At 46.8% G+C, this 26,906-nt stretch overlaps 2 protein-coding genes across 17 annotated transcripts in view; both read right to left on the minus strand.

The window, feature by feature from the left end:
• The window catches only part of GFOD2 (glucose-fructose oxidoreductase domain containing 2), a 36,722-nt gene extending 21,880 nt beyond the window's left edge, over positions 1-14,842 (minus strand). For 4 of the 8 annotated variants that reach the window (XR_006211743.1, XM_042968593.1, XM_042968592.1 and 1 more), the window contains exon 1: positions 13,797-14,841. Coding sequence is in view for 4 of the 8 variants with exons in the window: in XM_042968593.1 (XP_042824527.1) it covers positions 13,797-14,061 (265 nt within the window). In the remaining 4 variants the exon portion in view is untranslated. Of the gene's footprint in view, positions 1-13,180; positions 13,616-13,796 lie in introns of those variants that run through there. The other 4 variants (XM_042968595.1, XM_042968599.1, XM_042968594.1 and 1 more) reach the window with 3 other exon arrangements.
• Positions 14,843-19,230: 4,388 nt separating this feature from the next.
• Positions 19,231-26,906, minus strand: part of RANBP10 (RAN binding protein 10) — a 61,020-nt gene continuing 53,344 nt past the window's right edge. For 8 of the 9 annotated variants that reach the window (XM_007090400.2, XM_042970170.1, XM_042970168.1 and 5 more), the window contains 9 exons: positions 26,688-26,872; positions 24,122-24,234; positions 22,567-22,675; positions 22,308-22,456; positions 21,910-22,114; positions 21,047-21,168; positions 20,407-20,552; positions 19,995-20,106; positions 19,233-19,544 (listed from right to left, as the gene is read on the minus strand). In XM_007090400.2, coding sequence (XP_007090462.2) covers positions 19,414-19,544; positions 19,995-20,106; positions 20,407-20,552; positions 21,047-21,168; positions 21,910-22,114; positions 22,308-22,456; positions 22,567-22,675; positions 24,122-24,234; positions 26,688-26,872 — 1,272 coding nt within the window. In that variant the 3' untranslated portion in view covers positions 19,233-19,413. Of the gene's footprint in view, positions 19,545-19,994; positions 20,107-20,406; positions 20,553-21,046; positions 21,169-21,909; positions 22,115-22,307; positions 22,457-22,566; positions 22,676-24,121; positions 24,235-26,687; positions 26,873-26,906 lie in introns of all 9 variants that reach the window. The other variant, XM_042970166.1, reaches the window with a different exon arrangement.

A 26,906-nucleotide genomic window follows, 5' to 3' on the forward strand; every position in this document is an offset into this window, starting at 1 on the left:
CAATTCCACTTGTAGATATTTGCCCAAGAAAACAAAAACGTATGTCCACAAAAACTTACATAAAATGTTCACAGTAAGGGCACCTGGGTGGCTCAGTAGGTTGAGCATCTGACTTCGGCTCAGGTCATGATCTCACGGTTCGCGAATTCAGGCCCTGCATCAGGCTCCCAGTTGTCAGCACAGAGCCCGCTTTGGATCCTCTGTACCCCCTGTCTCTGCACCTCCCCCACTCATGCTCGCTGTCTCTCAAAAATAAATAAACATTAAAAAATAAAATAAAATAAAAATAAAATGCTCACAGTAGCATTATTCATTATAGCCCCAAACTGGAAACAAATCCAAATGTTTATCAATAGGAGACTGGATAAACAAGTTATGGTAGAATCATTCAATACAATATAGTAAAGAAATAAAAATGAATGGACTATGAATACATGCAACAACAGGTATGAATCTAAAAAATACGTATAGTGAAAGATTCCAGACATACACACCAAAAAAAAAACAAAACAAAACACAACACCCCATACTGTAGGATTCCACTAATCTGAAGTATAGGAACAGGTGAACTTTATTTATAGTGATAGCAGAAGGTATTGGTGGTGGTAGGGGTATGGGACTGACTGGAAAGGGGCACAAGGAAACATTTTCGAGTGATGGAAATATTCTACATTCTTGTTGCACTGTACTTACATGGTGATGCAACTGGTAACAACTCATCAAACTGAATACTTAAGATCTGTGCATTACTTCTAAGTAAATTATACCTCAATTTTTAATCAGAAGTTGTTGTTTCTAAGAGCATAGAACGACCTGTTCACATCTTGAAGATTCAGGTTCATAATCAAACAAAATGGATACATGTGAACTAAAAGTCTCTTTCCTTAAAAACAACATAAAACCTTGTCAGCTTACTTTTGGAGATATCAACAGTACAGAGACAACGGCTGGAGCCAAGAGAGTAAGTTTTCTGATGAATTAACTTCAAGGCCCAATGATCTAGTCAGTCTCAGCACTTGCTGAGGGTATCTGAAGATGGCACTTTCCACTAACCAATGCCAAACTAGACAAGCTACTGAGCTTCAGGTATTAGGTAAGTAAGTCCTTACCACTCATGAACAACTCATACTAAGGAAGGGAGGGTTCAAAAAGAATTCTTGTGTATTGCTTTAGGCAAATAAAGTTAATGATGGTTCTAAGTGAGAAATGATGTGTAACAGTTTGTGGCTGTAGCTGTACAGGTTGGGCAACAAGACCTGGAACACCACAAGAGCGAGAAGCCTTCACTCAGTGCCCACCCCCGTCTTTCCCTGGAACCAGCCTTACACCTGCAGTTCCCCAGTGCAAGCACCCATCCCAAGCTGTGTATCCTTAGGGCACTCCTTCTTCCTCTGAGATGCCTCTACAGACTGCCACAGATCTCTGACCCTTCAAACATTCCAAAGGGCCAGTATCAAGAGGCCAGCTTTTTCTGTGGATGAGTTTTTCTAGTAATTATATCTTCATATAAAATATGCTAAAATAAAGTACTGTGGCCAGGGGTGAGGCCAGGACCCTAGTTATTAAGTGAGATGGGGCCTCAACCTAGTTTTAAAAACAGATTACGACATTAGCTTAGCTAATCACAGTCTGTGTTTCAGATGCTCATATATAAAATGACACCTGTAATTTATGCACATTGATTCATTAATAAATACTTATTTTAATTACGTACTATTGGCCAGGCCAAGGCAACGCACAGGTTATATTGGTGAACAAACCAGATAGTTTCTGTTTGCATAGAGTTTACAGTTTAGCAGGAGCGAGAAGACAAATCATCACATAAATATGTCATTATAATTTGAGAAAAGCATTATAAAGGCAAAGAGGGTACTACAAGAGCATTCAACAGGATATGAATTAATTTTATCTTTAAAAAAACGTTAGGGGCATCTGGGTGGCTCCATTGGTTAAGTGTCCGGTTTCGGCTCATGTCACGATCTCACAGTTGGGTGAGTTCGAGCCCTGCATCGGGCTCTGCACTGATGGTGTGGACCCTACTTGGGATTCTCTCTCTCCCTCTCTCTCTCTCCCCAACCCCCGCTCTCACACGCATGCTCTCTCTCTCTCAAAATAAATAAACTTTAAAAAAAAGTTAAATGACATATCTGTAATGCACTCCGAGTTCCACATGAGGAAGGCATTACTCACACTGCAGGATTGAATTATGAAAAAACACTGACATATTGGTAGTTCAGTAAAGAGCACAGCAGTCCAAGCACATTAAAAAGTCAATTTGTAATTGGCAGACACTCCCGTCTCCTAGAGTAGTGTTCAAGCCTCTACCTAACAGTATTTCCTCAGTATGAAATGGGTCCGGGGCGCCCAATGGCTCAGTCAGTAGAGCATGCGACTCTTGATCTCAGGGTCATGCATTCAAGTCCCACACTGGGCAAAGAGTTTACTTAAAAAACAAAAAAATAAATAAAAGGTAAAATAAAATGGGCCAAAGGAAGTAGGAGAAGAATGAAATGTTCAGAACTTCAAACTGTAATTGTGTATCTTATGTATTCAAGGCATCATGGCTGACAACCCCATAGGAATGGTCATAAATACTTCAGCTACCCGATATTTGTCAAATACAATTAAAATGTTGTAAAATCCAAAATCCAAAATCCAAGGGCCAATTCTCATCTTCATTCCACTTTGTGCTGACACAGCAGTAGCATCTGATATAGCATGTTCCACCCTCTTTGCAACACTCTTAATTTCCAGAACACAAATTTCTCCTGCTATTCTCCTAACTCTCTGGCTACTTCCCAATCTCCCGTGGTAACCATGATGATCCTATTCAGTCTCATGGCTTAAATACACACTATTTTCTGAGGACTCCCAAAGATTTTAGCCAGGTCCTCTTTCTTCAGCTCCAGACTAGTATAAACAACAACTCCCTATCCGATATCTGTACTTGGATGCTTATTTTAGTAGGCATCCCAAACTTTAAATGTCCAGAATTAAACTCCTGGAATTCCCATGCCACCCCCTGCCAATCCTCCATCCCCCGCCCCTGCCAAACTTGTGCACAATGGCTTCATCTCTGAAATTGGTAACAAACTTTCCAACAGCTCAAGTCAAAATCTTGGAGTAATCCTTGATTATTATTTTTCTCTCACACTTCACATTTGATGTGTTAACAAATCTTGCTGGCTTTCTACCTTCAAGATACATCCACTACACCTACTGCTATCTCAGTTCAAGTCACAACCACCTTTCTCACCTACATTACTGCAACAGCTTAGGTGACCTCCCAGGTTCTACCCTGCTCCTCCACCCCATACTGCACCCCAATCTAGTCTCAACATAGCATTGAGAATGACTCAAATTAAATTAGAGTAAAAAGTCATTCCTCTGTCCAAGCTCTCCACAGGCTTCCCATCTCTCTTGGAATAAAAGGCCAAGCTCTTCCACTGACCTACAAGGTCCTACATAGTCTGCCCTCATTCCCTTCCTCCTTTTACATCTCTCACCTTATGTCCTATCTCTCTTTCCCTTGCTTACTCTGCCTCCGCAGCAGTGGCTCAGTACTAAATATATCTCAAACATGCCAGGTATGCTCCTGTCTCAGGGCCTTTGTACTTGCAGTTCCCTTTTCTGTACAGATATCCACTTGGCTTACTCTCTCCCTCACTTACCTCATTGTTTGATTCCCTCAATCACCCCTGCTAGAATGTATGCTTCTTTAAGACAGGCGATTTTTTGTCTGTTTATTCATTGTTGCATCCCCAGTGCCTAGAACAAGCCCTGATATATAGTGGGTATTCAATGCATACTGCTGAAAAAATAAAGATTGCAGATCTTGTTCCTGCACAGTTAGTTAATAAACCAAGATGCATATACTGAACTCATCAAAACTGCATATAATTTAGTAGGGTCTTGGGATATGTTCATCAATATAATAGAGATTACTTATGTCATGAATTTAAGTAGTTTGGGGCAAAATCTGATTTAATAGTTCAGGAAAGAAAACAAGCATGATATGATAACAGAATAGCTCTGCCTGCCACTTGGGATTAAGAAAACGAGCTGCTACTTTCAGTCTTAAGCTACAATTTGACCTGCTAAGAGGGCACCCTCATCTAGAGCTGTCTCTTCAACTAACCTCCCTCCTCCACATGACATGACTCATGATTACTCGTTAGCTCAATCCCCTTGCAGTCAAGCTTCCTCCATGTAACAGAAGTGTACTGTATGTTAAGGGCCTTACAAGACCACAATGACCCAGTGACTATGTTCAGTCAAACACCAACAGGTAATTGTGAAGGGAAGGCAAGTGAGAGTAGCTCAAACAGGTGACAGTGATTCAGTCCTAACCAGTCCATAAGAAACCACTCTGGCTGCAGTGAAGCCATCTGCCCCACAGCCAGTCTGTCACTACATCTCACCAACTGGATTCAATGCCCCTGGAATTCATCCACTGTTCTGGTCTCCTAACAGACACCTAACATTTTTCCTTGTCCTGACCATTTCCTTCCCTAGACTTTAAGTGCCCCCAGGATAAACCCCAAATTCCTTGATGAGGTCCACAAAGCATCTCCCAGTATGAGCTGGACCCCTCCCCACCTCTCCACCTTACCACTTTTCCCTTACACTGTACCTGACATGCTAGCAGCTACTACATCTTTTTCAGTCTTGCTCTGAGATTTTGGTCCAAGCTCTTTGCTCTGCCTGGAACAATCTTTTCTTACTTTGGCAGGCTAATTCTCAGGAGATTTGTCAGGTCTCCACTTAAACACTACTTCTTTACATCTTAACCCAGCATGGCCTAGGCTGGGTTAAGTGATTCGGCTTACAGTTCCCAGCAGCCTGGGCTTTGGTTTTCACAGTGCCCATCATGATTCACTGGGATCACCTATTTAGCATCTGTCATGATAGCAGGATCTTGCCTACCTCACACACTGCTGTCACCAGGACAAAAGAGTGCTGACAGAGTAGGTGCTGAGTAATCATTGAAGAATGAATGTACAAGTAAGTGTGAGAATGAATAGATCGGGAAGTAGGGTTAAACCTGTATAGATGGTGCACTGGTTAGAGGACAATAGCTTTTTGTGTCTAATTCCTTCTTTGCCTTCCCTGCCTCCCTCCCTCTCTTCAAGTTTATTTATTTATTTTTGAGAGAGAGACAGAGAGAGTAAGCAGAGGAGAGGCAGACAGAGGAGGGGAGAGAGAGAATCCCAAGCAGAGGATCCCGATGCAGTTCAAACCCACAAACTGTGAGATCAGGACATGAGCTGAAATCAAGAATCAGACGCTTAACCAACTGAGCCATCCAGGCATCAAGCTTAATTTTTGAGCATGATAAAGGAGATAAAATAAAACCATGAAGGTCAATTTTAATTGTTGTTTTGCAAAACTTAGGACCTATTGGGGAAATAAGCAGGAATGCCTTCTATCAGGCCTTCAACGCCAGTCATGTACCAAGAATTAATTAGAAAGAGGTGTCTAACTGTCCCCAGCCTTCCTTTTGGCCCCTCCTAACACCTGGAATTGAGCCAGTATGGGAGACAGGCGGTCAATGCCTGAGTACAAGAGCCAGACCCAAAGAGGAAAGACAACCACACCCCATCATCAGAGCATAAACATGAGGGGGAGTGGGGATATGCAGCCTGAGTTCTAAACCTCAAGTTCATAGCAGAGGGACTACCTACAGCATGTACTTAAGAGTCTGATATGATAACATGAACGCTTTCAGCAGGACTGCTTTCAGATAGATGTGTGGAAGTGTTTCTTTACTTGCATTTATGTTCCCATTAAAAAATAAAAGCCAAACTAAAGAAACAGGTGTTGAGTTTTACAAATTAGTTGTGATAAATGTTTTGGTCCCTGGGTTTCAAAAATCCAGAGGCTCTCTGGAGAAGGTTTCATTCTCCTATGATTTGTTTTTTATTTTAACAGTGCCCACACTGACTCAGTGACATGGTCACAGATTCCTACCTTCTCATTGTCAGCAAAAACACAAACAGGACAAAGGACAGGTGTGCTATTCCCTCAGGTCCACAAGCTGATATGATGGTAAACTGTTAGGCAGCTACCACGTGATGGGGCACACCCAGAGCTGGCCAAAGAGGACAGTTCCTTGCCCCCCTGCTCCAGTCCACACAGTGTCCTACGAGGGCACTAATGAAAGACCTAATGACCTGTTCAATGAGGCATAACTACCCAAGCTACAAAAGGGTCAGCTAAATTGGGTCATAAAGAAAAAATTTAACACCCACAGAAATATCTGGATTGCTATCAGGTCTAAAAGTTAGCTTCAGCTGATGATTACAGTAGGAAAAACTACTTATTTACTGGCTACATTAAGTTTTTTTTTTTTAAGATTTTATTTTATTACTGAGAGAGAGAGAGAGAGAGAGAGAGAGAGAGAGAGAGCACGCACATAGGGGCGGGAGGTGGGACAGAAGGAGAGGGGGAGAGAGAAAATCCCAAGCAGGCTCCACGCCCAGCATGGAGCCCCACGTGGGGATCGATCTCATGAACCATGAGATCATGACCTGAGCCAAAATCAAGAGTTGGACAATTAACAGACTGAGCCACTCAGGCACCACCCCCTCCATATTAGTTCTTTATTGCTTTTGAAAATCTGGCAAGAACAAGAAGATTATTTTTTTGCTAAGACTACTTTAACAGTGAGTTCCAGGTTGACATCAACCTGAAAATTCCATCCTCAGTCCTCTCTCTTTTGAAGCAACATAATCTAATCCTTCAATTTCACTACAACCTTCATGCAAATATTAACTTCCAATTCCCAGACTCAACAACTTGTTCCAGCTCTCTCTCTACTAAATGTCTAAGTGTCGACTGGAAATCCCCACATAAGTGACCTACCAGCTGCTCCCATCCCAAATTTGTCTTTCCTCTCAAACACAAACCTCCTTCTGCGCACCCCCACCCATTTCAGTGGCACACTATCCAGTCACCAGAGTCCTCTTCTCATTTATTCCCCAATATTTATAAGCACCACAATGAGTCAGGCATTATGCCAGGAGGTGGGACACAGAGCAGTGATCTAGACAGGCAGGCTAGGTCCCTGGAGCTTAGTTTCTATTTCTTGCTACACCCATAGCCGAATACCAAGGACTGATCTGACACAGAAACACAATGAGTGTTCAGAGATCTTTCACTGTAGCAGGCATGTGAACAAAGACTCTGCCTTTACTTTTAAATCACTTAGGTAAAACACATTTGGCCGTGATGCATGTGAAACAGCCAACCGTAGAGAGGTGTATTACAAACTTTGGTTTTACCTAGGGACCAAGAATGCACACTTAATTTACTGAAGTTTTCTAAGTGTTTTCCACCTTCAACATGGAGAAAAGTACTCTTCTCCTGGGAAAACTGGTTTATCTATGACAGTAATAGACACTGGATTTCAGTTTGGGACATTTTTTTTTTTTTTTTTAAGATTTAAAATAATCTCCATACCCAATGTGGGGCTCAAATTCGCAACCCAGAGATCAAGAGGTGCACACTCCACCAACTGAGCCAGCCAGGAGTCTCTTGGGTATAGGACGTTTGTAGGGCACCCTGGAGCATAGCAACTCAGACTGTCATTCTCTAACTCTGTGTTACATGGCTTCTGGTCACCAAACAGTTTAAATATGAAGTGGTTCTCTGGTGACTGGAAATGCCCAAAGCCCTTCACAAACATCTCCTTTTTTTTTTTTTAAAGTTTATCTATGTATCTATCTATCTATCTATCTATCTACCTACCTACCTACCTACCTACCTAACCCCAAGAAGGCTCCACACTGTTGGCACAGAGCCCAACGTGGGGCTCAATCTCACAATCAATGAGATCATGAATTCAGCCGAAATCAAAAGTTGGACACTAACTGACTAAGCCACCTAGGTGCCCAACATATCTCCTTCTTATATGCAAGAAAACTGCTTATCAACTAGGCCATGACCACACTCAGCTGTGGTTTCATTTAACGATCATCTAGCTATTACATGTGAAATCTAAAATAATCTAATCTCAGGACAGTCTGTCATACCACCTTTTCTTCTTTTTACCTTTTTTTTTGGGGGGGGGGGCAGGGGAGAGGGGGGATGTTTAATGTGTAATGGAGAAGACCAGTTATAAAACACAGCATGTATATGGGATATGCGTTCCTGAAAACAGCCATTCATTTTATATTTTAGATTTTTTGGTTATTATTTAAATGATACACACAATGTCTTGTCTCACTATCGAGACTCTAAGCTCTTTTGGGACCAAGACTGGGTTTTATACGGTTTTAAGAAGAAAACAGGTCCCTGAAACCTCACACTTCAAAGTATTTTGGTAACAATCCCAGAACACTTTGGAAATTACTTAAAGACATTTAAGTGTTCTTTGAATAACAACCTTAGTATATTAGGGTTATTAGTCATTAAAGGAAACGAGAAACAGAGATAGTTTTAAAAGAATAACCACCATGACCAGAAGCAAGCTCAGGCCTGGAGGAACCAAAACAAGCCACTTAAGCATACTGATTTAATTTTGAAAATAACATCGGATAAGGAATACTATGTTCAATCATTTTCTCCATTGTTCCAAAACATAAGCCACTGGCACAGGATTGTCAACCAATGCAAAAGGCTGAAAAGTAACAGGAAATATGGCTGTCTCTACCACCCCCCCTTCTCCCGGACAAACAAAGGATGCCTGAGAAGACAAACATTCTATCTCACATGCTCCCAGAGCTACTCCCAGAGAGGTCCCCCAGGGATGATAACCATTTCCTAGCAGGAACCACCACACCACCAGGCAGAAAACATTAACCACATGGAACATCCTCTAATATACTTTGGAACACTGTGCTACTAAAGCATCCATCAAAACACACTGAAGAGACCCTCAGGCTCAAGACTATCTATCAACAAGCACCAAAAACAACAACAACAATGAAACAGTCTTAGGCGGTGCCTAATTGGCTCAGAAGGAAGAGCATGTAACCCTTCATCTCAGGGTTGTGAGTCGGAGCCCATGTTGGGTATAGAGATTACTTACAAGTAAAAAATCTTAAAACAACAAAAAAAGTCTCAGAGAACACATAAGATGTACAGTGTACCCTTCATTTATACACATGAAAATTCATTATCTAGGTAACCACACTACTGTTTGGCTCCCTGACACCTGAGACAGGAAACAACAGTGCTGTCCTCTGCCAGTCCTCCTCCCCAGAACTTTAATACAGTCAAAGAGTATGAAGGGATGAAGGCCTGCAGAAAGAAAGTTCCAAATCATCTTTTACATCAGCAAGAAACTCTTAGGAAGGTTTGTATTTTATTTTATTTTTTTTTTTAATTTTTTTAAATGTTTATTTATTATTGAGAGACAGAGAGAGACAGAGCATGACCATGGGAGGGGCAGAGAGAGGAGGAGACACAGAATCTGAAGGAGGCTCCAGGCTCTGAGCTGTTAGCACAGAGCCCAACACGGGGCTCGAACTCAGAAACTGTGAGATCATGATGTGAGCTGAAGTCAGACGCTTAACTGACTGAGCCACCCAGGCGCCCCAGGAAGGTTTGTATTTTAAAATATATACTCATCATAGACAATTATTCTGTGTTCTTCTGTTTTTTTGTTTTTTTTTTTTAGATTTGTTTAATATATTGTGATTAAACTGTATTCATAACTTTGTATCCTGATTTTTTCACATACCCATTCTGACATAAGCATTTTTTATGTTACCACAGTTTTTAAGGGTTGCATATTTCACTGACTCCATGAACCAGCTCTTTATTTCTCTAGTGTTAGACAACTGTACTATTTTCAATTTATTTTGCTACAAATTATACACATTATGAAATTATGGTCCACAAGTTGTAAGATTTGCCTAACATTTTTTTAAGATTTTTTTAAAAACTATTTTTTTAATCTACTTATTTTGAAAGACAGAGAGGGAGTGAGGTGAGGAGGGGCAGAGAGAGACAGAGAGAGTGAATCCCAAGCAGGCTCTTGCACTGTCAGGGCAGAGCCTGATGCAGGGCTTGATCCCCCAAGCTGTGAGATCATGACCTGAGCTGGACGCTTAACTGACTGAACCACCCAGTCATCCTAAGATTTTATTTTTAAGTAACCTCTCCACCCAATGTGGGGCTGGAACTCACAACCCCGAGATCAAGAGTAACGTGTTCTACCGAAAGAACCAGGCAGGTGCCCCAGCATTCTAAGCAAAATGTAATTATGAAAGTAAATAACAAAAGATCCTGACGTTGTAAAGTGATATGGTAAATCTCAAAGCCAAGTAGAAGTGTTGCAGGTTCTATTTTGGGGTTATCTGTTCTCATGAGAAATTGAGAGCTGACAGTGTGAGAGTACCAGTTATCTCCTGCTAGGAAAAAGGACTGCATTCGATACTCCATTCCCATTCCTCGCAGCCTTCATTCCTAATCTTTCATGGTAGAGGACGGGTAGAAACCCTTATGGAATAGCTGTGAGAAGTGGCAGGGGAGAGCTATCTCTCCCGCAATTCCTGTCTATCCTGGGTCCCAAAGAATGTGGCATTTTGTCAATGGCTACTCTGAAAACTGCGAGTATCTAGGACAAAGGCACTACTTGCAACTTTCCTTCTAAGAGAAGGATCTAAAGAACAAGTGCTTAAGGATAGAGTTTGAGTGTATTTAAGTAATGCAGGAATATTCATTTCTTCCTTCTGAATGTTTATTTAAACTGTATTATCTAAGTGTTTATTCCCATCCCGTGAGACAGAAATACTTACTTCATTTCTCATTTCTTTTGTCTCAGTTTATACAGATAATACTCGAGTGAGCTCATTCCTGACCTAATGGCTAATTCATAGTAAGTGTTAATGTCGGAAGTCTTAATGCTTTCACATTTTTCTCAGTATCTCTTACCATTCTGATTTTCATGAGCCCACTTTTTAAAAACACCCAACATTTAAATTTTTCAAGTAACTTGGATATTTGGACTCCCTTGGAATACAAAGTTGCTACTTTTTAATTTAAGAAAAATAATGTTCCATTACTATGTTGTACATGAATTCTCAAAAATAGCAAAATCTGAAATTTTTTCCTAGAGACTGTCCTATTCCAACAGTGAATTTATCCAGGAATTGGACCTCCTACTATAAATATGCCTGAGTGACTTGTCAGACATCAGAAAGGCTCTTCTCCTACTTCTAAGTTAGTGGTCTCCGATTCCTGTGTTTTCTGAACACCAACGTCTGTGTTACAACTTCTTTTATCAGATGGCACTGCATCTCTACTGCATTTCTTCTCTTACTGTATAACCAGAAAATCAGTTCAGTGAAAGTAGATCCTGTTAACATTACTGGTTTATCTGGTATATTGGCCTGTTAAATACTGCTGATTACTTTATTACAGGTCAGATTTGATAACTGCCCTCAGCTGCCCCAGAAAACAGAGCTGAGATTAAGCAATTATTTGTCCGAAGTTTCATTGCTATAGCAACGCAGAAACACTTTAAGAGTCTGTAAGTCCGTCTTTTCGTTTGAAAATCGAAAAGAAAATCAGTGTCTTTCTGATTATACAGAGGAGCTCAAAAAATGTACACCAATCAATGGGGCACACTCACCACATTTACGCAATATCTTCTTCAACTGCGCATTCAAGAAAGTATTTGCACTTACATTCAAAGCATCCCACACAGCATCCAGCTCCACAGATGGTAATTACTCCCTTCCATCTTACCTTGATTTTGGCCTATTAGCCTGTCTTCTATCTGGGCCAGCGCTAAAGTAATTTGAGTTTCTACAAAGAATACAATGATTTTCATAAAGCTTTTCTGACAGGATCTGATTAACAGTGCCAATTTTCCGCACAGATTACAAACCCTTCTAATAACACCACATTATATCTCTTGATATATTTTATACAAAATATTTCCACAGATGAAAGAAAAATCAATAAAATGCACAGCCACAACATCACGGATAAGGTCTGGCAGTGATTTATGAACCTAAGACAAAGTTTTGTTTCTTAAACTAATCTGACCTATTAACACCATCATACTTTAAATGTATCTCATCACTCTGAGGGGGAAAGAAAACATACTGCAAAATCAAATATACGTTGATAATTAGTTTCATCAAGCTAGTAAGAAATTGATTTTGATGATTAGAATCAGGGACCATCTTCTAAAAATCACACACTTCTTTTGACCATATTACAAATCTTTATGTCTTTGAAGGGGGAGAAGGGGTGTTATTGCTAATCTTACTACTAGTGGATTCTAGTAATACTTAAAGAAATATCTGAATTTCCCCCTCAAATAAATATAAGTGATCAGACTCAGACCAATCATTCCATAGGAAAAGTAAGACAACCGGGTGCTAAGAGAAAGCCTGACAACAGAATTTTTAACTGTAAAAATGGGGAGTCCAACAGAACTGTCTGCTGAAAATTTTCATCTCTTGGTCCAGTCTCCATATTCCAAGTCAAAACCCAGTACTTTTTCACATTTTCTGTAAAATGGATGGCCTTAATTAAAAAACTCTTTTGTTTGGGGTGCCTGGGTGGCTCAGTTGGTTAAGTGTCCAACTTCAGCTTAGGTCTTGATCTCGCAGTTTGTGGGTTGGAGCCCCAAGTCAGCTCTGTACTGACAGCTCAGATCCTGGAGCCTGCTTTGGTTTCTGTGTCTCCCTCTCGCTCTGCCCCTCCCCCACTCGTGCTCTGTCTCTCAAAAATAAACGTTAAAAAAAAAAGTCTTTTGTTCCCTGGTGCACATAGCTTTTCAGAAGAAAAGGAGTTTGCTTATCAAGAATGAATGTAGCTTCCCCAACACAAAGACAACTGTCTTCTCCATATCTCAATAATGTGTTAAGTGTCTTTTCTAACTTAAATAGCGTTCCCTTCAAATGAAAGGTCATACTCTACAGGCTCTTCCTTCTGAGACCTTTATGCCCCACAGCCTACAAAAGTCTTCTGGGCAGTGCCCCAACTTGGTTCTGGATACTCACAGGGCACCCACTTTCTTCTATAAGATGGTTTATAACCTTTCCTGCTGTCTAGCTAATGCAACTTTAAACTTTTCTATTCTTGTCCCGTTCTTTACCTTTGGCAGCAGAGGGAAGGTAAACTTTCACACAACCATTCACAAGTCCTGATCTCCCCACCCCCATTTCCTTCCACCTCATTCGTGTGATAACATCTTGATGGGAACACCTTACCTCACCTTTTGTCTCCGCTAGTCCATTTGCTTCCTTCCTGGGCTTCAAAGCTAGGCCAGGGCCATTGAGACCTGGCCAGTGGGCATTTTGTAACTGGCAGAGCCACCTGCACTTTCCGGAGTGTCCTTTCTCCCATCTGCCACCTGAACTCTCTTTCCTTAAAGTATTTACCTTCTACAAGTCCCATCTCACTCTGAAAGACGATGTACCAGCTACCCTATGCGCCCTTTGTCTGAGGCTTCCACACCTCACATCCTCGTCCACAAATCGTCAGTCCTCACACAGGTAGGGTCTGTTCGGCACGAGGCAGGGGAACCTAGGTTTCCGCGTCCGGTAAAGGGATGGGTCATGGCCGAGGTCCTTTCAGGACACAAAATTCTACAATTCTATGACCAAATCTGTAGGTCCTATTTCTGCGGTGGGGAGGACAAACTCCGGGGCGACCCCCGAACTCGGCGACCGCGGTGGCAGTTAGAACTGCCCCCTCCAGCCCAGGCTATGAGTAGCTCCGCCTCCGACCTCGGGCGCCGGGCCGCGGAGGCCCGGTCGACGCCCGCTGGCTGCCGCGCCATGCCCGCGCTCTCCTTCATCCTCACCCGCCGCCGCGGGCCCGCCTCTCACCTGGCATGCTGGCATCGCCCGTCCCGCGCTGTACCAGAGACCATGGGTCCGGACCGGTCTCGACCACCACCCGCCCGCCAAGAGGTAGGCTGGCGGGGACGCGCGGGCCCCGGAATCTAAAGCGCAGCCACCGGGAACGCGCCGCCTGGTTTCTAAGGAACCGGGAGCTCTGGAAAGGGAGGGGCGGGACGGCGAGTAGTCTGCGCATGCTCCTTGACGAGGGGTGGGCCTGCGCTGGGAGGTGCCGTGATTGAGGGCTGCGCATGTGCGCATGCTCGCACTTTAGGGGCGGAGGTTAAGTGTCTTGGCTGAAGGGCTAGGTCCTTTATTTCCGGCGGTGGTGGCTGGTGGGCGAGTGTGTTACTGCGTCTACTTGTTTCGGGCCTCCGTCCAGCATCAAAAACAACCAGGTTCTGGGAACTGTGGTGGGCCTTGGTTGTTCTGGAATGAAGGAAGGTCTGGTGTTGGACACAACGACCTGTCGTTGCAAACGGTAGTTCTCTTGAACTCGCCGTACTTCCTGGCCTCCTGACTCCTACTAATGACTGTCTTTTCTGTTCTCTGGTTCCTGTTTTCTTTCCTTTCTCTTCCTTTGCGTGTTCTTCGGTTGTTACTTACATGTTAGAGGTCCTACAGTGACCTCAGTGCCCCTGATCTCTACTGGAGCCTGTGTCCTCCCAAGTCAATACCGTTTTGTAACAAGACTTCTCTTTAGTTCACCATATTGTCCGCTGGAGTAGTGAAACCTGTAAGCCTTACTGTAAAACAGGCTATGTTGGAAATGTAGGATTAGGGGTTGTTCCTACATGGGGAGCCCCTCCCCTGCTTTTCTGACTCCTGGTGAGTCTGGACCCCCACTCAGGTGGTATTAGGAAGGTGTCCCAGCCATGGTTCCAGAGCAACCTGTGACAATAGAATATGTCAGTTGAGCTGAGGCAGTTATTCTCAGAACTGCTGACCAACCGGGTCCAACTGCTTTAGGAGACAGGACTTCCTGCCACTGCTGCCACCTTCAGAGCATGGAAGACTCCCAGAGTGATGAGAAATTGTAACCTCTAACCTCCCTCTTCTGATAGGGTTTTATCCCCTTAATCTTTTCCCCTGGATTCTGAACAGCCATGCAGAATCAAAATGTGCTTGTGTTTGTGCTTGATATTTCTGTTTCTGTCCCAAGATTCACCCTAGAACAGGGTTTCTCAACAGTGGCACTGTTGACATTTTGAGCCTGATAATTCTTTGTTGTTGGGAGCTGTCTATGCATTGTAGGATGTTTATAGCATCCCTGGCCTCTACCCAGTAGATGTCACTAGCCTAGCACTCCACCCAAGTTGTGACTACCAACAATATCTCCAGTCACTGCCAAGTGTTCCCTGTGGGGGTAGGGGTGGGGGTGGGTGGATAAAATCACTCCCTGTAGAGAACCACTGGAGAGAAATTAATCTACTCTGGCTTTATGGAACCAGGACTTTTGTTCTTAATCTAACATTCCATTGTCCCTCCACAGTAACTTTTCCCTAAAAGAGTTCTGTCGAGTAATAGTCTTATAAAATAACCGAGTGAAGCACGCATGTACTGTATCTATCCCTCTCTGTCAAGCCTGCCCTATATGTGCTATAATCCCCTACCTCCGTGGGGTAGGATTAATCACATTTTAAGGGTGGGGAAACTGAAGCTGAGAAAGGTTAATTTTCCAGAGTTAGTAAACAGAACTAGGATTTGGAGTATGAGTGCTTTCTCCTCAAACTGCCTGGAAGCTAATTCAATAACCCTCAGAAGAGCTCTGACTACCCAGTGTTTGGGATTAGTGTATTTGGAGTCCATTAAAATCTTACCCTGTGGACAGGAGGACCTGTGGCCACCTTTTGGAAGCTGAATTTGCTCCTTGTTTGTCTTAGATGAAAGCTGTCTGGGGGGAGAAAGCTGAAGCCTAAGTTCCTATCCTCTTTGGGCTCTCGCAAACACCTGAAGTCTTGAAGGGTACCAGGGGCCTGGCAACCTAAGAGGTGGGCTGAGAAGGGGCCAAACTGTCAAAACAGACTGTGCCACACAAAGGGTACAAACCCCAATAAGACTCAAAACAGAGACTAGACACTCGTGACTGCTCATGGATGTATATTTTAATAAAAATAATTCTGTCAAAATACAACAGGAGTTTTTTCATTTCTCAAGTACAATTTAATAGGATGTTTTGTGTTAGAATTCTCTCTAAACCCTCCCACAAGTTTCATGCTAATGCCAAGTATCAACTCGCAAGGACAAAGGCAGAACCAGTGTGCACAATGTGGAGGACATCTGTTTCAGCTGTAGTTACTAATGGAGGAAAACCCTATGCAAAGAGGTGGCACCTGAGGCAGCCAGAGTCCATGAACTGGCCACAGGTCCGGTGCACGGGACTGGCAGTCAAGTGGGGGCTCTGCTGCCTGGCTGCCACATGCATGCATACCTGAGTTGTGAGCAACCAAAGGAACTTTCAGCGCTGACAGTTCTCTGCCTCATCTTCTTTGTGCTTGCTTAAGGGGTAGGAAGGTGCTGGGTGGCTGGGCAGTCCCCACTTCCCCATCTCTTAGTGTCCCTGTTCTGGCAGCCTACCCCCCAGCCACAGACCCATGTGGGTGAGGATCAGAGGTTCTGGCTTTCTTTGCATCATCTGCCAGTGTCCGCTCTGGAAGGTAACATCTGGTGGCACAAGGGGAAAAGGTAAACAGGGAAGGCTGCTCCCCCAGGGCTGGATGACCCAACAGAGCCAGGTCTTCTTCCTGTCCTCTTGGGTCAGGTCCAGCCCTTCACTGGGGCTCCTCCCAGGTGCCTTCCCCACTGTTGGCTCCCAGACAACAGGCTGGTAGGACTGGGTGTGCATAAGGGGCTCCTCTGGCTGGCAGGCAGCCCTGGACTATCAGCAAGATAGTGGACTCAAGCAGCTTGGTTTTGATCCTCTCCATGGCTTGTGGGGCAAAGGCTTATGTCCCAAAGGTAAGCTGTCCAATTGGGACAGAGAGCCCCTCTGGAGAGGAACAGAGTAAACAACTTGGACTCAGCTGAAACAGAGAGATAAGGCACAGAAAATGGGGAGATGGCCATGGGAACTGAGCGCGAGCCAGGTGGACACTCAACCCCAAGCAGCACACAGCTGTCCTGGGCCCTCTTGGGCCCTCTCTCAGCTGCTCCACAATTCAAGCCCAGCCACCCATCCCCATCCCTGACACACCCCTGAAGATACCAGCTGCTTAGACACTGCTGGGGGCCTCACCAGCCTAAGCCTTTCACTCACCATTTGGCTTCAAGACTAAACAGTGTCGTACAGCCCATGGGGATGAGGTTAGTCCCAGCTCTGCCACTAACCTGCTCTGTGACTTTGGCTAAGTCATTTAATCTCCCAGGCCTGTTTCCTTATTAAATGAGAGGACTGATGGAGTAGATGGTCTCTGAACCCCATTCCAGCTAAAAAAAGCCTCTGGTTTTAATGCCCAATCCTGCTCAGCTCTGATCATTTTAACACCTTGATGTTTTTAACCTCTGCATTTGGGAGCTAGCCATCCCCAGCCTCGCACAGGATGAGTTTTCCTTTACAGACATGACAACACCTCTCCAACAGGCCATGGTCTGTGGGGTGACAGCCAAGGCCCTGGTGGGGACCAAGAAAAAGCAGCAGCTTATAGGATCATGCCCCAAGGCAGAACTCGGGGAAAGCACAGGGCCAGGGCCCTTACACCAATCACGAGCAGTTGGTCCAACTGAGTCACATTTCTTGTCCAGCTATGGGCGTGACAGGCAATGAATCTCAGGCTGTACCAACCATCCCTATGTCTGCTGCCAGAGAGCAGGAGCTTATCTAGCCCTTTCCCAGGCAGGCACTCAAAGTTCAATTTCTGGCCTTGCCCCTTGGCAAGGGCTACCTGTGCACTCCCTCTCACTATGAAGCAGGTAGGGAAAGCCCAGCCCCTCCTGGTGCTCCTCTGGGTAGGCCTCCTCCTTTTCTTCCTCCTGGGCAGTCAGTCCTCTCCACTGATGGCTTGCTCAAGTCCCAACAGTCATCTCAGCCCTTCCTCTCCTGATTCCCTGATGGCAGTACCGGGACTGTTTCTACCCCACCAGCTATGAAGATCCATCTGAAACGGCTGGTGGGACATTTGTAGAGCCCATGAGGTCCCTTCCTCTGGCCAACAAATACTCATAATAGTCTTTTCTAAGAGTGGCTGGGACCAAGCTGCAGGGAGCTGCCTGGCACAGCTGCAGTGAAGCCTGGCTTAGTAGGTCAAGAGTTCCATCCACTCCAGCAACTGGTGGCCCAAGTATCTGCCTCCACAAGGTCCTAGCTTCACAACAGAAAGCATGGATTCCATCAGAGCTGTGCAGAGATGGTGAAGATCCAGGCAGAAAGAAGGCAGTCCCTGTACTCAAGGGCCTCTGTCCTGGAATGGAGACATCCTCCCCGCAGCCTGACACACAGCAGCTCTCGAGTCAAAGGCAGGTAGTTTCCAGGCAATCAATTTAGAGTAAATGAATTATTTGGCCATCTTAACAAGGGAAAACAGGATGCTGAGTGGGGGGAGAAAGGGAGGGGCAAGGTAGGCAGTGAGAGGCAGGGTAGAACGGTAGATAGCGTGCTGGCCAAGGACCCTCTACTCCCTTGCTTTGCTGTGTGGCCCTGGGCCAACCAACTCATTCCTTCTCTGAAGCCTCAGCCCTATAGTTGTCCACCCAGCCCGACTCTCAGGGGCCTAGGGACCCACACCTTTCGGATGCTGCAAACCAGCTTAGCCTGACCTGCCCACTAAGTGGCCCCCCCAAAGCCTACTGGGCTTCCAGGAGCTGCAGCTGGGCCTGTGGCTCAACAAAGGGGAAGCCTGAAATAAACAAATCACTTGGCTGAGGTGACAGAGATGATTCTTTTTTAATGAGTTGGTCTCAAATAAAAACATATGGTGTCCGGACAGCCTCACCCAAGAGGTGCTGGATCACTAACACTACGATAAATACTGTGTCTTTTTTTAATATATATATTTATATATATAATCTCATTTTTTTTTTTTTACTTATGAAAATAGTAAGCTATCACCAACTTGGATAGGCTTCATCACTAAATGAGCAGAAACCAGCTCAGCACAAGCTCTCCAGAGATAAATACTGGTGGCTCAGTCAGGAGGAAAAAAACAAAAAGATTTAAAAAACCCCAACCCCTCCTCAAAACAAAACCCCCCTTTCAAACTAGAAGGCGCTACATGAGAGTAACCAGCCAATACTGTGTCAGAGGCCGCTGCACGTGAAGACAGAGACTGAGGGCTGGCGGGGGGGGGGGGGGGGGGGGGGCGGCGGGAAGGGAGGAAGGAAGAAAGGGAAGAGAAGAAAGAGAAGAAAGGAAAGAGAAGAGAAAACAAGAAAAGAAAAGAGAAAAGAAAAGAAAAGAAAAGAAAAGAAAAGAAAAGAAAAGAAAAGAAAAAAGAAAAGAAAAGAAAAGAAAAGAAAAGGAAAGGAAAGAAAACAGAGTTGGGGAGGCCAGGCAGGAGGAATGGACTCTGCCCATGGCTTCCAGGTCCCTGCGCCAGATGCCTATGGAGGGCAGGGCTGCTCCAGCCCTGGGGCTGAGGAAGGGCCAGGTGGGGCCAGCCAGCGTGGTCAGCTAGTGCAAGTAGTCGTCGACTCTGGCAAAGGAGCAAGATCCCAGGCCCGCTCTGGCCATGAGCCGTAGACATTCAGATGCCTGACCCAGGGCGAGCATCAGAGGGGGCTGCTTTGGCAGGTTCTGAGACTCTGTGAAGGAGAGACAGGCCTGGTAAATGCTCTGCCCAGGAACTGGGCTCAGGTCAAAGTTCCCTTGGAAGCACAAAGTGGGGTCAGTGGACAGAATCGCTTAGAACATGGTGTTCACATATCTGTGTGAGTATGTCCCAGCCACCAGCGCATGGCTATGCAGCCATGCTAGGAACCTGAGGACCTTAACTTTCTTTAGAGCAATGTGTTGGCCCAGGCCTATAGACACAGGCCAGAGTCTATCATGATCTAGCCAGCCAATTCAGCTGGGCAGAGAGAGGTCAAGATTTAAGTTCAGCCATGGAAGCCCAAGTCCTGTGGGCTACCAGAGAGTGCCTGGGCAGAGCACACTGCCCTAATTTGGACAAATACCAGCAATCCCCAGGGAGAGAGGGAGGAGCCACCCTAGGCATTCATGGACCAGCTTCTGTTATTGTTAGAGCTGCTTACCTAAAATGGCGCTGTTGAGGGCAGCACACACAGGCTCCCTCTGGATGGGGTCAAGCTGCTGGCCAACTGGGCAGCTCCAGGGATCTGAGTACGCCAGCAGGCTAAATGCATCCTAAGGGACAGGACATTCTTGAGAGGACTGTGGCACACGCCACACACATACACACCTCCATGACTCCAGGGGCATACAGAGCCCTACATGGTGCCCTGTGAGCATAGGGTCAGAAAGGACTGTGCCTTCCCCAGAGCCTAGAGAGAGTAGCATATGCCCCCGAAGTCCTGCTTCCCATTGTGGACTTCACTAGAACCCGCTCTGTCCTGCTGCTGCTGCCCCCACAGCCCTCCCAGAGTCACCCTGCTCCCTCCCCCACAATGGAGGCCTGCTCTGTATGAAGGTCAGGTTGTTCTATACCTGCAGCATCTCCGTGTGAGCCAAATTCTTGCCATACTCCCGGCCCAGCTGCTCACTCAGTGCTTGCAACTCGCGACCAAACAGGATAATCCTTTCTGTGGCAGCCTGGTTGCCCCCACAGAGCTGCCGCCGAGGATGCCCATCATCTGCACCCAGAGCCCAGCAGAGAACAAATCAGGAAGAGTAAGGAGAGAAGGGGAGAACTGGGGTGGGGACCCCAAAAGGAACATGGCGAGAAGGACCTTGGGGAGACTGCCAGAGGCAAGTTAGGGCTGGGAGGAACAGGTGGATCATCTGTAGCTAAGGTGCTTTTAGTCCACCAAGCACATTGTCTAGGGGTCTGGACTTAGAACCTTTCCCTTCTCCCACCCTCTACAGATGCACGGGTGTTCATAAGAGTGCCCACCCTCACCAACTGCCTCTAGCCTCAGACACAGGGGCCCTGATCTTGGCAGCAGGGCAGGGGCTTTCCCGTTTCAACCACCCGTTCATGATCGGCTAAGGCGGCAGTGGACCAGGTCTGGTTAGAGTTTCTCAGGCTGTCAAAGCCTGCCCTTCCCAATCCCTTCCTGGGGGACAGAAGACATCTGGATAGAGCCATTACCACCCACGGATCACCATGCTGAGCCATCATTCTTACCCATGCTGGACTCATCTGTCTGCAGGTCCTCATGCTTGTAGGCGCCATTGACAATGTGTGTGGACACACTCTCCAGCACACCATTGGGGTAATGCTCTGCTTCCATCTCCATCTCACTGTCACTGTGGAGAAGGGTTGAGGTGGGAGTTGGCCAGAGGGATGTGGCTGGAGCAACCTGGTTGGGCTTCCATTCAGGCTTTAGCCACAGATTGCTGTGGGTAAACCAAAGGACCCTAGGAGCATGAAAGGCTTCCCAGGCTCCAACACTCGGACCCTAGTGTGACACCAGCTATCCCCAGAGGCCTCTCATCTGATTCTCACTCTTGTCTCAATGCTGCCTCTGCGGCTCTCCCCTTCCTGGACTTCCTCTGAGTTGGTGCACCCCTTCTACACATTCCTCCCCTACCCCCCAGTGACCAGAGACCCCTGATAAGAATCTCTAGGTGTCACACCCAGGTCAAACCTGAGGCATGCCTGGGGGCTGCTGAAAGTCACCTGTAGTCTATAGCCTAATACCTCTGCTGCCCAACCTATCTGACCTCAAGCCCCACCCAGCAAAAGGTTCTTTAGTGTAGACCCTAGGGGTTCTGCCAGGTCTGCTCCCAGGAGACCACATTCTCAGCCTGGCAGTACCAGTGCCTCTGGAAAAAGTCAGGGCCAAGGAAAGTGGCAGCTGGATCACGGGTAGGGCCAGAAGCTGGAGCCAATGCCTGGTCTCGCAGGTCAGCAGCTACTACTCCAGGCACAGACTTGGGATGGAGGTGGGGGTGAAAGACAGGGGGTGGCACTTAAAGGACAGGCTGCAGTAAGCCCAGCTGGTGCAGAGCAGAAAGCAGGAGGAAGAAGCAGAGCAGGACAGGCACCTGGTCTCCTGGTTACTGGTGCTGCTGTGGGGCTGGGACTTGGTGGAATCTGTTGAGTTGGACTCGGAGTAATTGACGGAGGATGGGGATGAGGAAGACGAGGAGGATGAGGAGGAGGAGGAGGAGCTGGGTGCAGGGTATTTACTGTGGTTCTGTTTGCTCTTCGTGGATGCGACGCCATTGCTGCAGCTGGGACTGTCTGCTCCTAGAAACCAGAGGGTAGTCAGAAGAAGAGGGGCAGTTTGCCATCAAATGGGGTCTCAGGAATAACAACAGTGGTCCCATTTCCCTTCCCCCAAATCCAGCAGCGAGCCCTGAGCCCAGCCCAGGGAAGGGCATATGGGTGGCCTTTCTTCTCCACACCAGTTCTTCCCCGAGCCCTCTGGAGAGTGGCTGACCTGTGTTGTGCATGTGGGAACTACTAGGGCCGTGTCGGGGGCTGAGGCTGGGGGAGCCAGGGTAGCTGTCCTGGGACTTGGGGCTTCGGGAGCTCAAGCTGCGGACCTCACTGTCAGTCCCATTCACCATCTCCACAAATTGTCGGCACCTGCAGAGGGAGCAGAGCGGCAATGCTCTGGGCTTGGTCTGGGCTATATGTTCCGACCACCAGCTGGGAGGGGCTGGACTATGGGGCAGCTGGTGGTGCCCAAAACTTACTTGAGCATGAAGAGCAGGTTAGGGTTATGCTCCAGCAGTCCTGGATAGAAGCGTTGCGTGGTCTCAATGGCCTCACCCACACGGCCCTCCAGCACCAGCTTCTGGATCTCTGCAGAGAGCAAAAGCATGGCAGTGAGTGAGGGGCTGTAGAGCTCCTTCATAATCACATGCCTACAATACTACCAGCTCTGAGCATGGACTAGCCAATGGTCAGGTGGGCCAGCTCAGAGTAGCATGATGGTTGAGATGCTCACAGAAGAGGCTGAAGAAAGAAACTGGCCTCCCAGCCCCAAAATAGACCCTGGTTTCTGTCAAGTGTCGGGAGTCTTCAAAGAATAACAGGGGAAAACAAGTGGGACTCAGTGCAGAGGCAGGAGAGCAAATTTGGAGGCTTGCTCCTGTGGAGGTCAGTTCGCCAGGGACCTGGGCATGGGGAGGGGCTCTGGCTGTGGGAACATGATCTGGGGTTGGGCACCCAGGCAGCTTGGTGGCCCTAGGGGCTCCTCTTCAGATAGATTTCTCTCCTGTCAGGCTTCACAGGGGGGTGGCAAAGGGAGCACAATGGTTTCTGGGCCAGGACCCAAGTCTTGGCAGTCTTCAGGGGCTGCAGAATGCTCCCTGCTGGGGAGAGGAGGTCATCCTCCTCACACTGGCATCTCTGACGTTGACACCTTTCAGGCCATCAGCATCTTGCTCTTGCTCTGGGGCCTGGTGCATCTTGCTGGGAGCGACTTCTGGGTCTGAGGCTCTCATTCGTAGATCCCAAGTCTGGGATCCCTTTCCGTCTGTCTGGCTGGGCGTAGCTTCTCTGGGAGACACAGACACATGCACATACACAGAGACGACAGGCTCAGAGAGACGCAAGCAGGCACACACAGACACACATCCACACACACCCATTCTCCCTCACTCTCCTCTCCTCTTCCTATCTCCTTACTGGGCTCTGTTTCCTCTTTCCCAACACCCTCCTTCCACAAAAGAGCCCCAAACACACAGTATGCAGGCCAGTATGTACACTGGGAAAGTTTCCTTTGACTCCTTCCTTTGGTTGTCTGCAAAAGGCAGGACCAGAGGTGGGAGCAGAGAGAGGTGCCACCGCAGCAGCCACTGAGAACCAGCCTTCACCCTGTCTGACTACTTCAGTCCTCTTTCTGGCCGGGAACAAGCAGAACTACTAAAGCTGAGTAAATGGGAAAGGCAGGACATTGGTCTGGTAAGATGCAAACACACTCTTCCAAAAGACCATGAACAGGAGGCTGAGTAGAGGCCAGGATTTGGGGGAAGGAAACAAGCATGGAGGAGTGGGATCCAGCCATGCCAGGCCCCAGCCTGTGCCGGGCCATCAGAGTGTGTAGTGAAGAGGCTGCACTGAGACATTCATTCCCATGCTGCTGGGCTGGGGCTGTGGGCTAGTCTCCTGGTGGTAAGGACCAGAGCTGAATGGACTCCTGACAGGTTACCCAAGGCTGGCATGAGCCAGACAGCAGAGTTAGGGATAGGTGAGGGAGGGAGGGGGTGAGGGAGGGAGGGGAGAGGAAAGGAGAATCAACCTTACTTTGTCTGTTCTTTATGGATGCTTGTTCTTCCTGAATCGGGGTTTCAGTCATTCGGGCAAAAGCTGTGGCCGTGGCACAATACCCATGATGCACCAGGTAAGATGAGACCATGCTAGAAGAAAGGAAATGCTCAAGGTGACACTTTAGAACTGCATTTCTCACTGACCACCTGAAGGGACAAACTATCTCCCTGTCTGGGCTCCCTTACACACATCATGGAGGTCCAACCTCCACAGAATAAGAATAAAGAGGCTGAAACAAAATGAAAACTTCCCCCAGTGCTCATGCAGTCAGGCTGGAGAAGGGCTGGTCACCAGAGCTGTCCTGGTAGCTTGGAGGAGGGGATGCAGTTTCTCTGCAATATGCTGCCCACAAGTGGGCAAATATGATAACAAAAATACACACACAGGCACATACCATATCCTTACAGAAACAGGTGCCTCCTGTGAACTGCAGCAAGCCCAGAGCTGGCTGATAGGCTCTCTGAGGGCTTCCTGGAATGGCAGCTGGCCAATCAGCCCGGGAGCTGCCCAGACAGAGACGATGTGTGCCATGTGCGTACCCTCTGTAGACACAGAAACTCCTCTGCAGGCTACCCCGTGTGCCCAGCATAAGCACTGCAGCTCACCCAGTGAACTTAGCCCTCAGGAGTGCTGGCTCTAGCGGGTGATGGGAAGCTAACCCATGACCCAAATTATTCCACAATACGCCACAAGTCAGGGGCTCAGGAAGCCAAGATATAGGCATCAATGCAGCCAACAGGAACACAATTTTTGGGAAATGGCCTGGAGAAGCCCAACACCCAGTAGCCATTTAATCCCACCACAGCTGGCTGAGCGGTGGCACATGTGCATATATGTGTATGCACACACGCAGAGCAGAAGGATGAGCCCTCACATCTGATGTGTACGGAAGTGAATACCTTGGTGTAAATATGTGTCTGATGTCCTTATTGTAACTGCCAAACACAAATGTGAAAGGCACAGAAGTTCAGGTGTGTGTCCCCTCATGTTTTAAAGGGTAAATGAGACGATACATATAAAGTGCCCAGCACAAAGTTAAGAAGTCAATGAAATAAACCTCCTAATATAATTATATAATTATAATAACTATATTATTATTATTATTATTATTATTATTATAAACTCAAGAGCAAACATTTTTGACAAAACATGGTTCAGATGAATGGTCCACATGTACATCAGATGCCACTAATATGATGGTCCAGTGACTCAATAATTGGTCCAGTGACTCAATAATTCCACTTCTTGAAAGGACACCAAGAAAGTAATCTTAAATATGAAAAACTCTTTACCTGCAAAAATGCTGCCTATACAAGCAAAAGAGAGGAAATAACTTGAACCACCAAGGAGCTCACCAAGCTCACCAAGGAGCTTGTGGTAAATTTGTCTCCAAGATAATACAGACATTAACAATGTTCATAAAATGAAGTCGTATGAAATGCCAGGATACAGCTTATATGTAGGTCTTGGCAAACACTCCATATGAACACCCACCGGCACACATATACACACATATAAAAAAACACACTGTAAGCTGAGACTATCATTCCCTCCCCCATATAGCTGGAGCAGCTCCACCTCTCCCCTTGCCTGTCCCAGCAAGCCTGTGTCAGGGACTGGCATATACTGGCTAGTCCTCCAAGGAAGGGCTTCCCAATAGTTCTGAGGGCTGAAAACAAGACAGTGCTGCTCCTCCTGAGAAGGGTCTGGCCACATAGCCCCTGCCTCAGCCCTCCCCTATAACCTGCCTCAACATTAATCCTTTAAGAAAGGAAGACTGCACAAAGAGCCCAGTGTGCAACCCAGCCCCACCTGAGAGACTCTGCTACCTGGGTGCCTCTGTGGGACAATAACCAGGGCTAGCAGAAGCCCAGACCTTCCCTCATCACCCTTGGAAGCCAAGCTAATAAGCTAACCCACCTCCTGGAAGAGAAGGTACTGGTTACTGCCTCACTCAGGCCTGCAGCTGGCAAGTAGAAGGGAGACCCAAACCTCGCCTCCCTTGGGATGCAGCAAGACTGGTTTCCAGGACAGTTTAGCAATTAATCATCCAAGAGCCAGATAGGCTGGCCTCAGGATGATTCTCTTCCCACCACCACTGCCAGGAATGTGTGGAACTTAGCTAGATGATGACCCTGAGAGGTGATCTCAGGCAAGAGTCACAGCATGATGGATATTCCCTATGGTGGAAAAAAGTCCACAAATGAAGAGACCACAGGGCATCCTAGTACATCCTCTGCAAAATAACGTGGGGAAGGAAGACAGCTCTGTTGGTGATACTATATGGCAGAGCCTTCCAATCCAGTTGAGGGGGCAAAGGTTTAGTTAGGAACAGATCTGGAGAAATGAGCAGAAGCTGTCCATTCACTAAGAGGGAAGCAAGAGAGCAGGAGGCAGAGTCACCCTGGGAGTGCTTTCCAGAAGGAACAGCTACCCACTAGAGTTCATAGGTGTAGTTTGAAGCAGTACAGGGGCCTATAGGAGGAGAATGAGGCCCTTGGGATGGGCCAGGGCTGGGTAAGGGCGGGAGTGGGGCACTCACTTCTGCAGCACCGCCTGCCACTCTCCAAGCCGGGCACTGATGGGGAAGCAATGGACAGTGCCTTGGACCTTGGCACGCCACTCCCGCATGTAGTCCTCAATGTCAAACAGGAAGGGCTGCTGCCCAAAGTTGGCGTCCACAATCTCCCCAGGTGTCTGCAGGCCTACGGTGGGGTAGAGGTTGGCCTGAGGAGGAGAATGAAATGTCAGTTGGGCCCTG

This window comes from Panthera tigris, chromosome E2 (assembly GCF_018350195.1).
Source record: "Panthera tigris isolate Pti1 chromosome E2, P.tigris_Pti1_mat1.1, whole genome shotgun sequence".
In the NCBI taxonomy this organism is placed as follows: domain Eukaryota; kingdom Metazoa; phylum Chordata; class Mammalia; order Carnivora; family Felidae; genus Panthera; species Panthera tigris.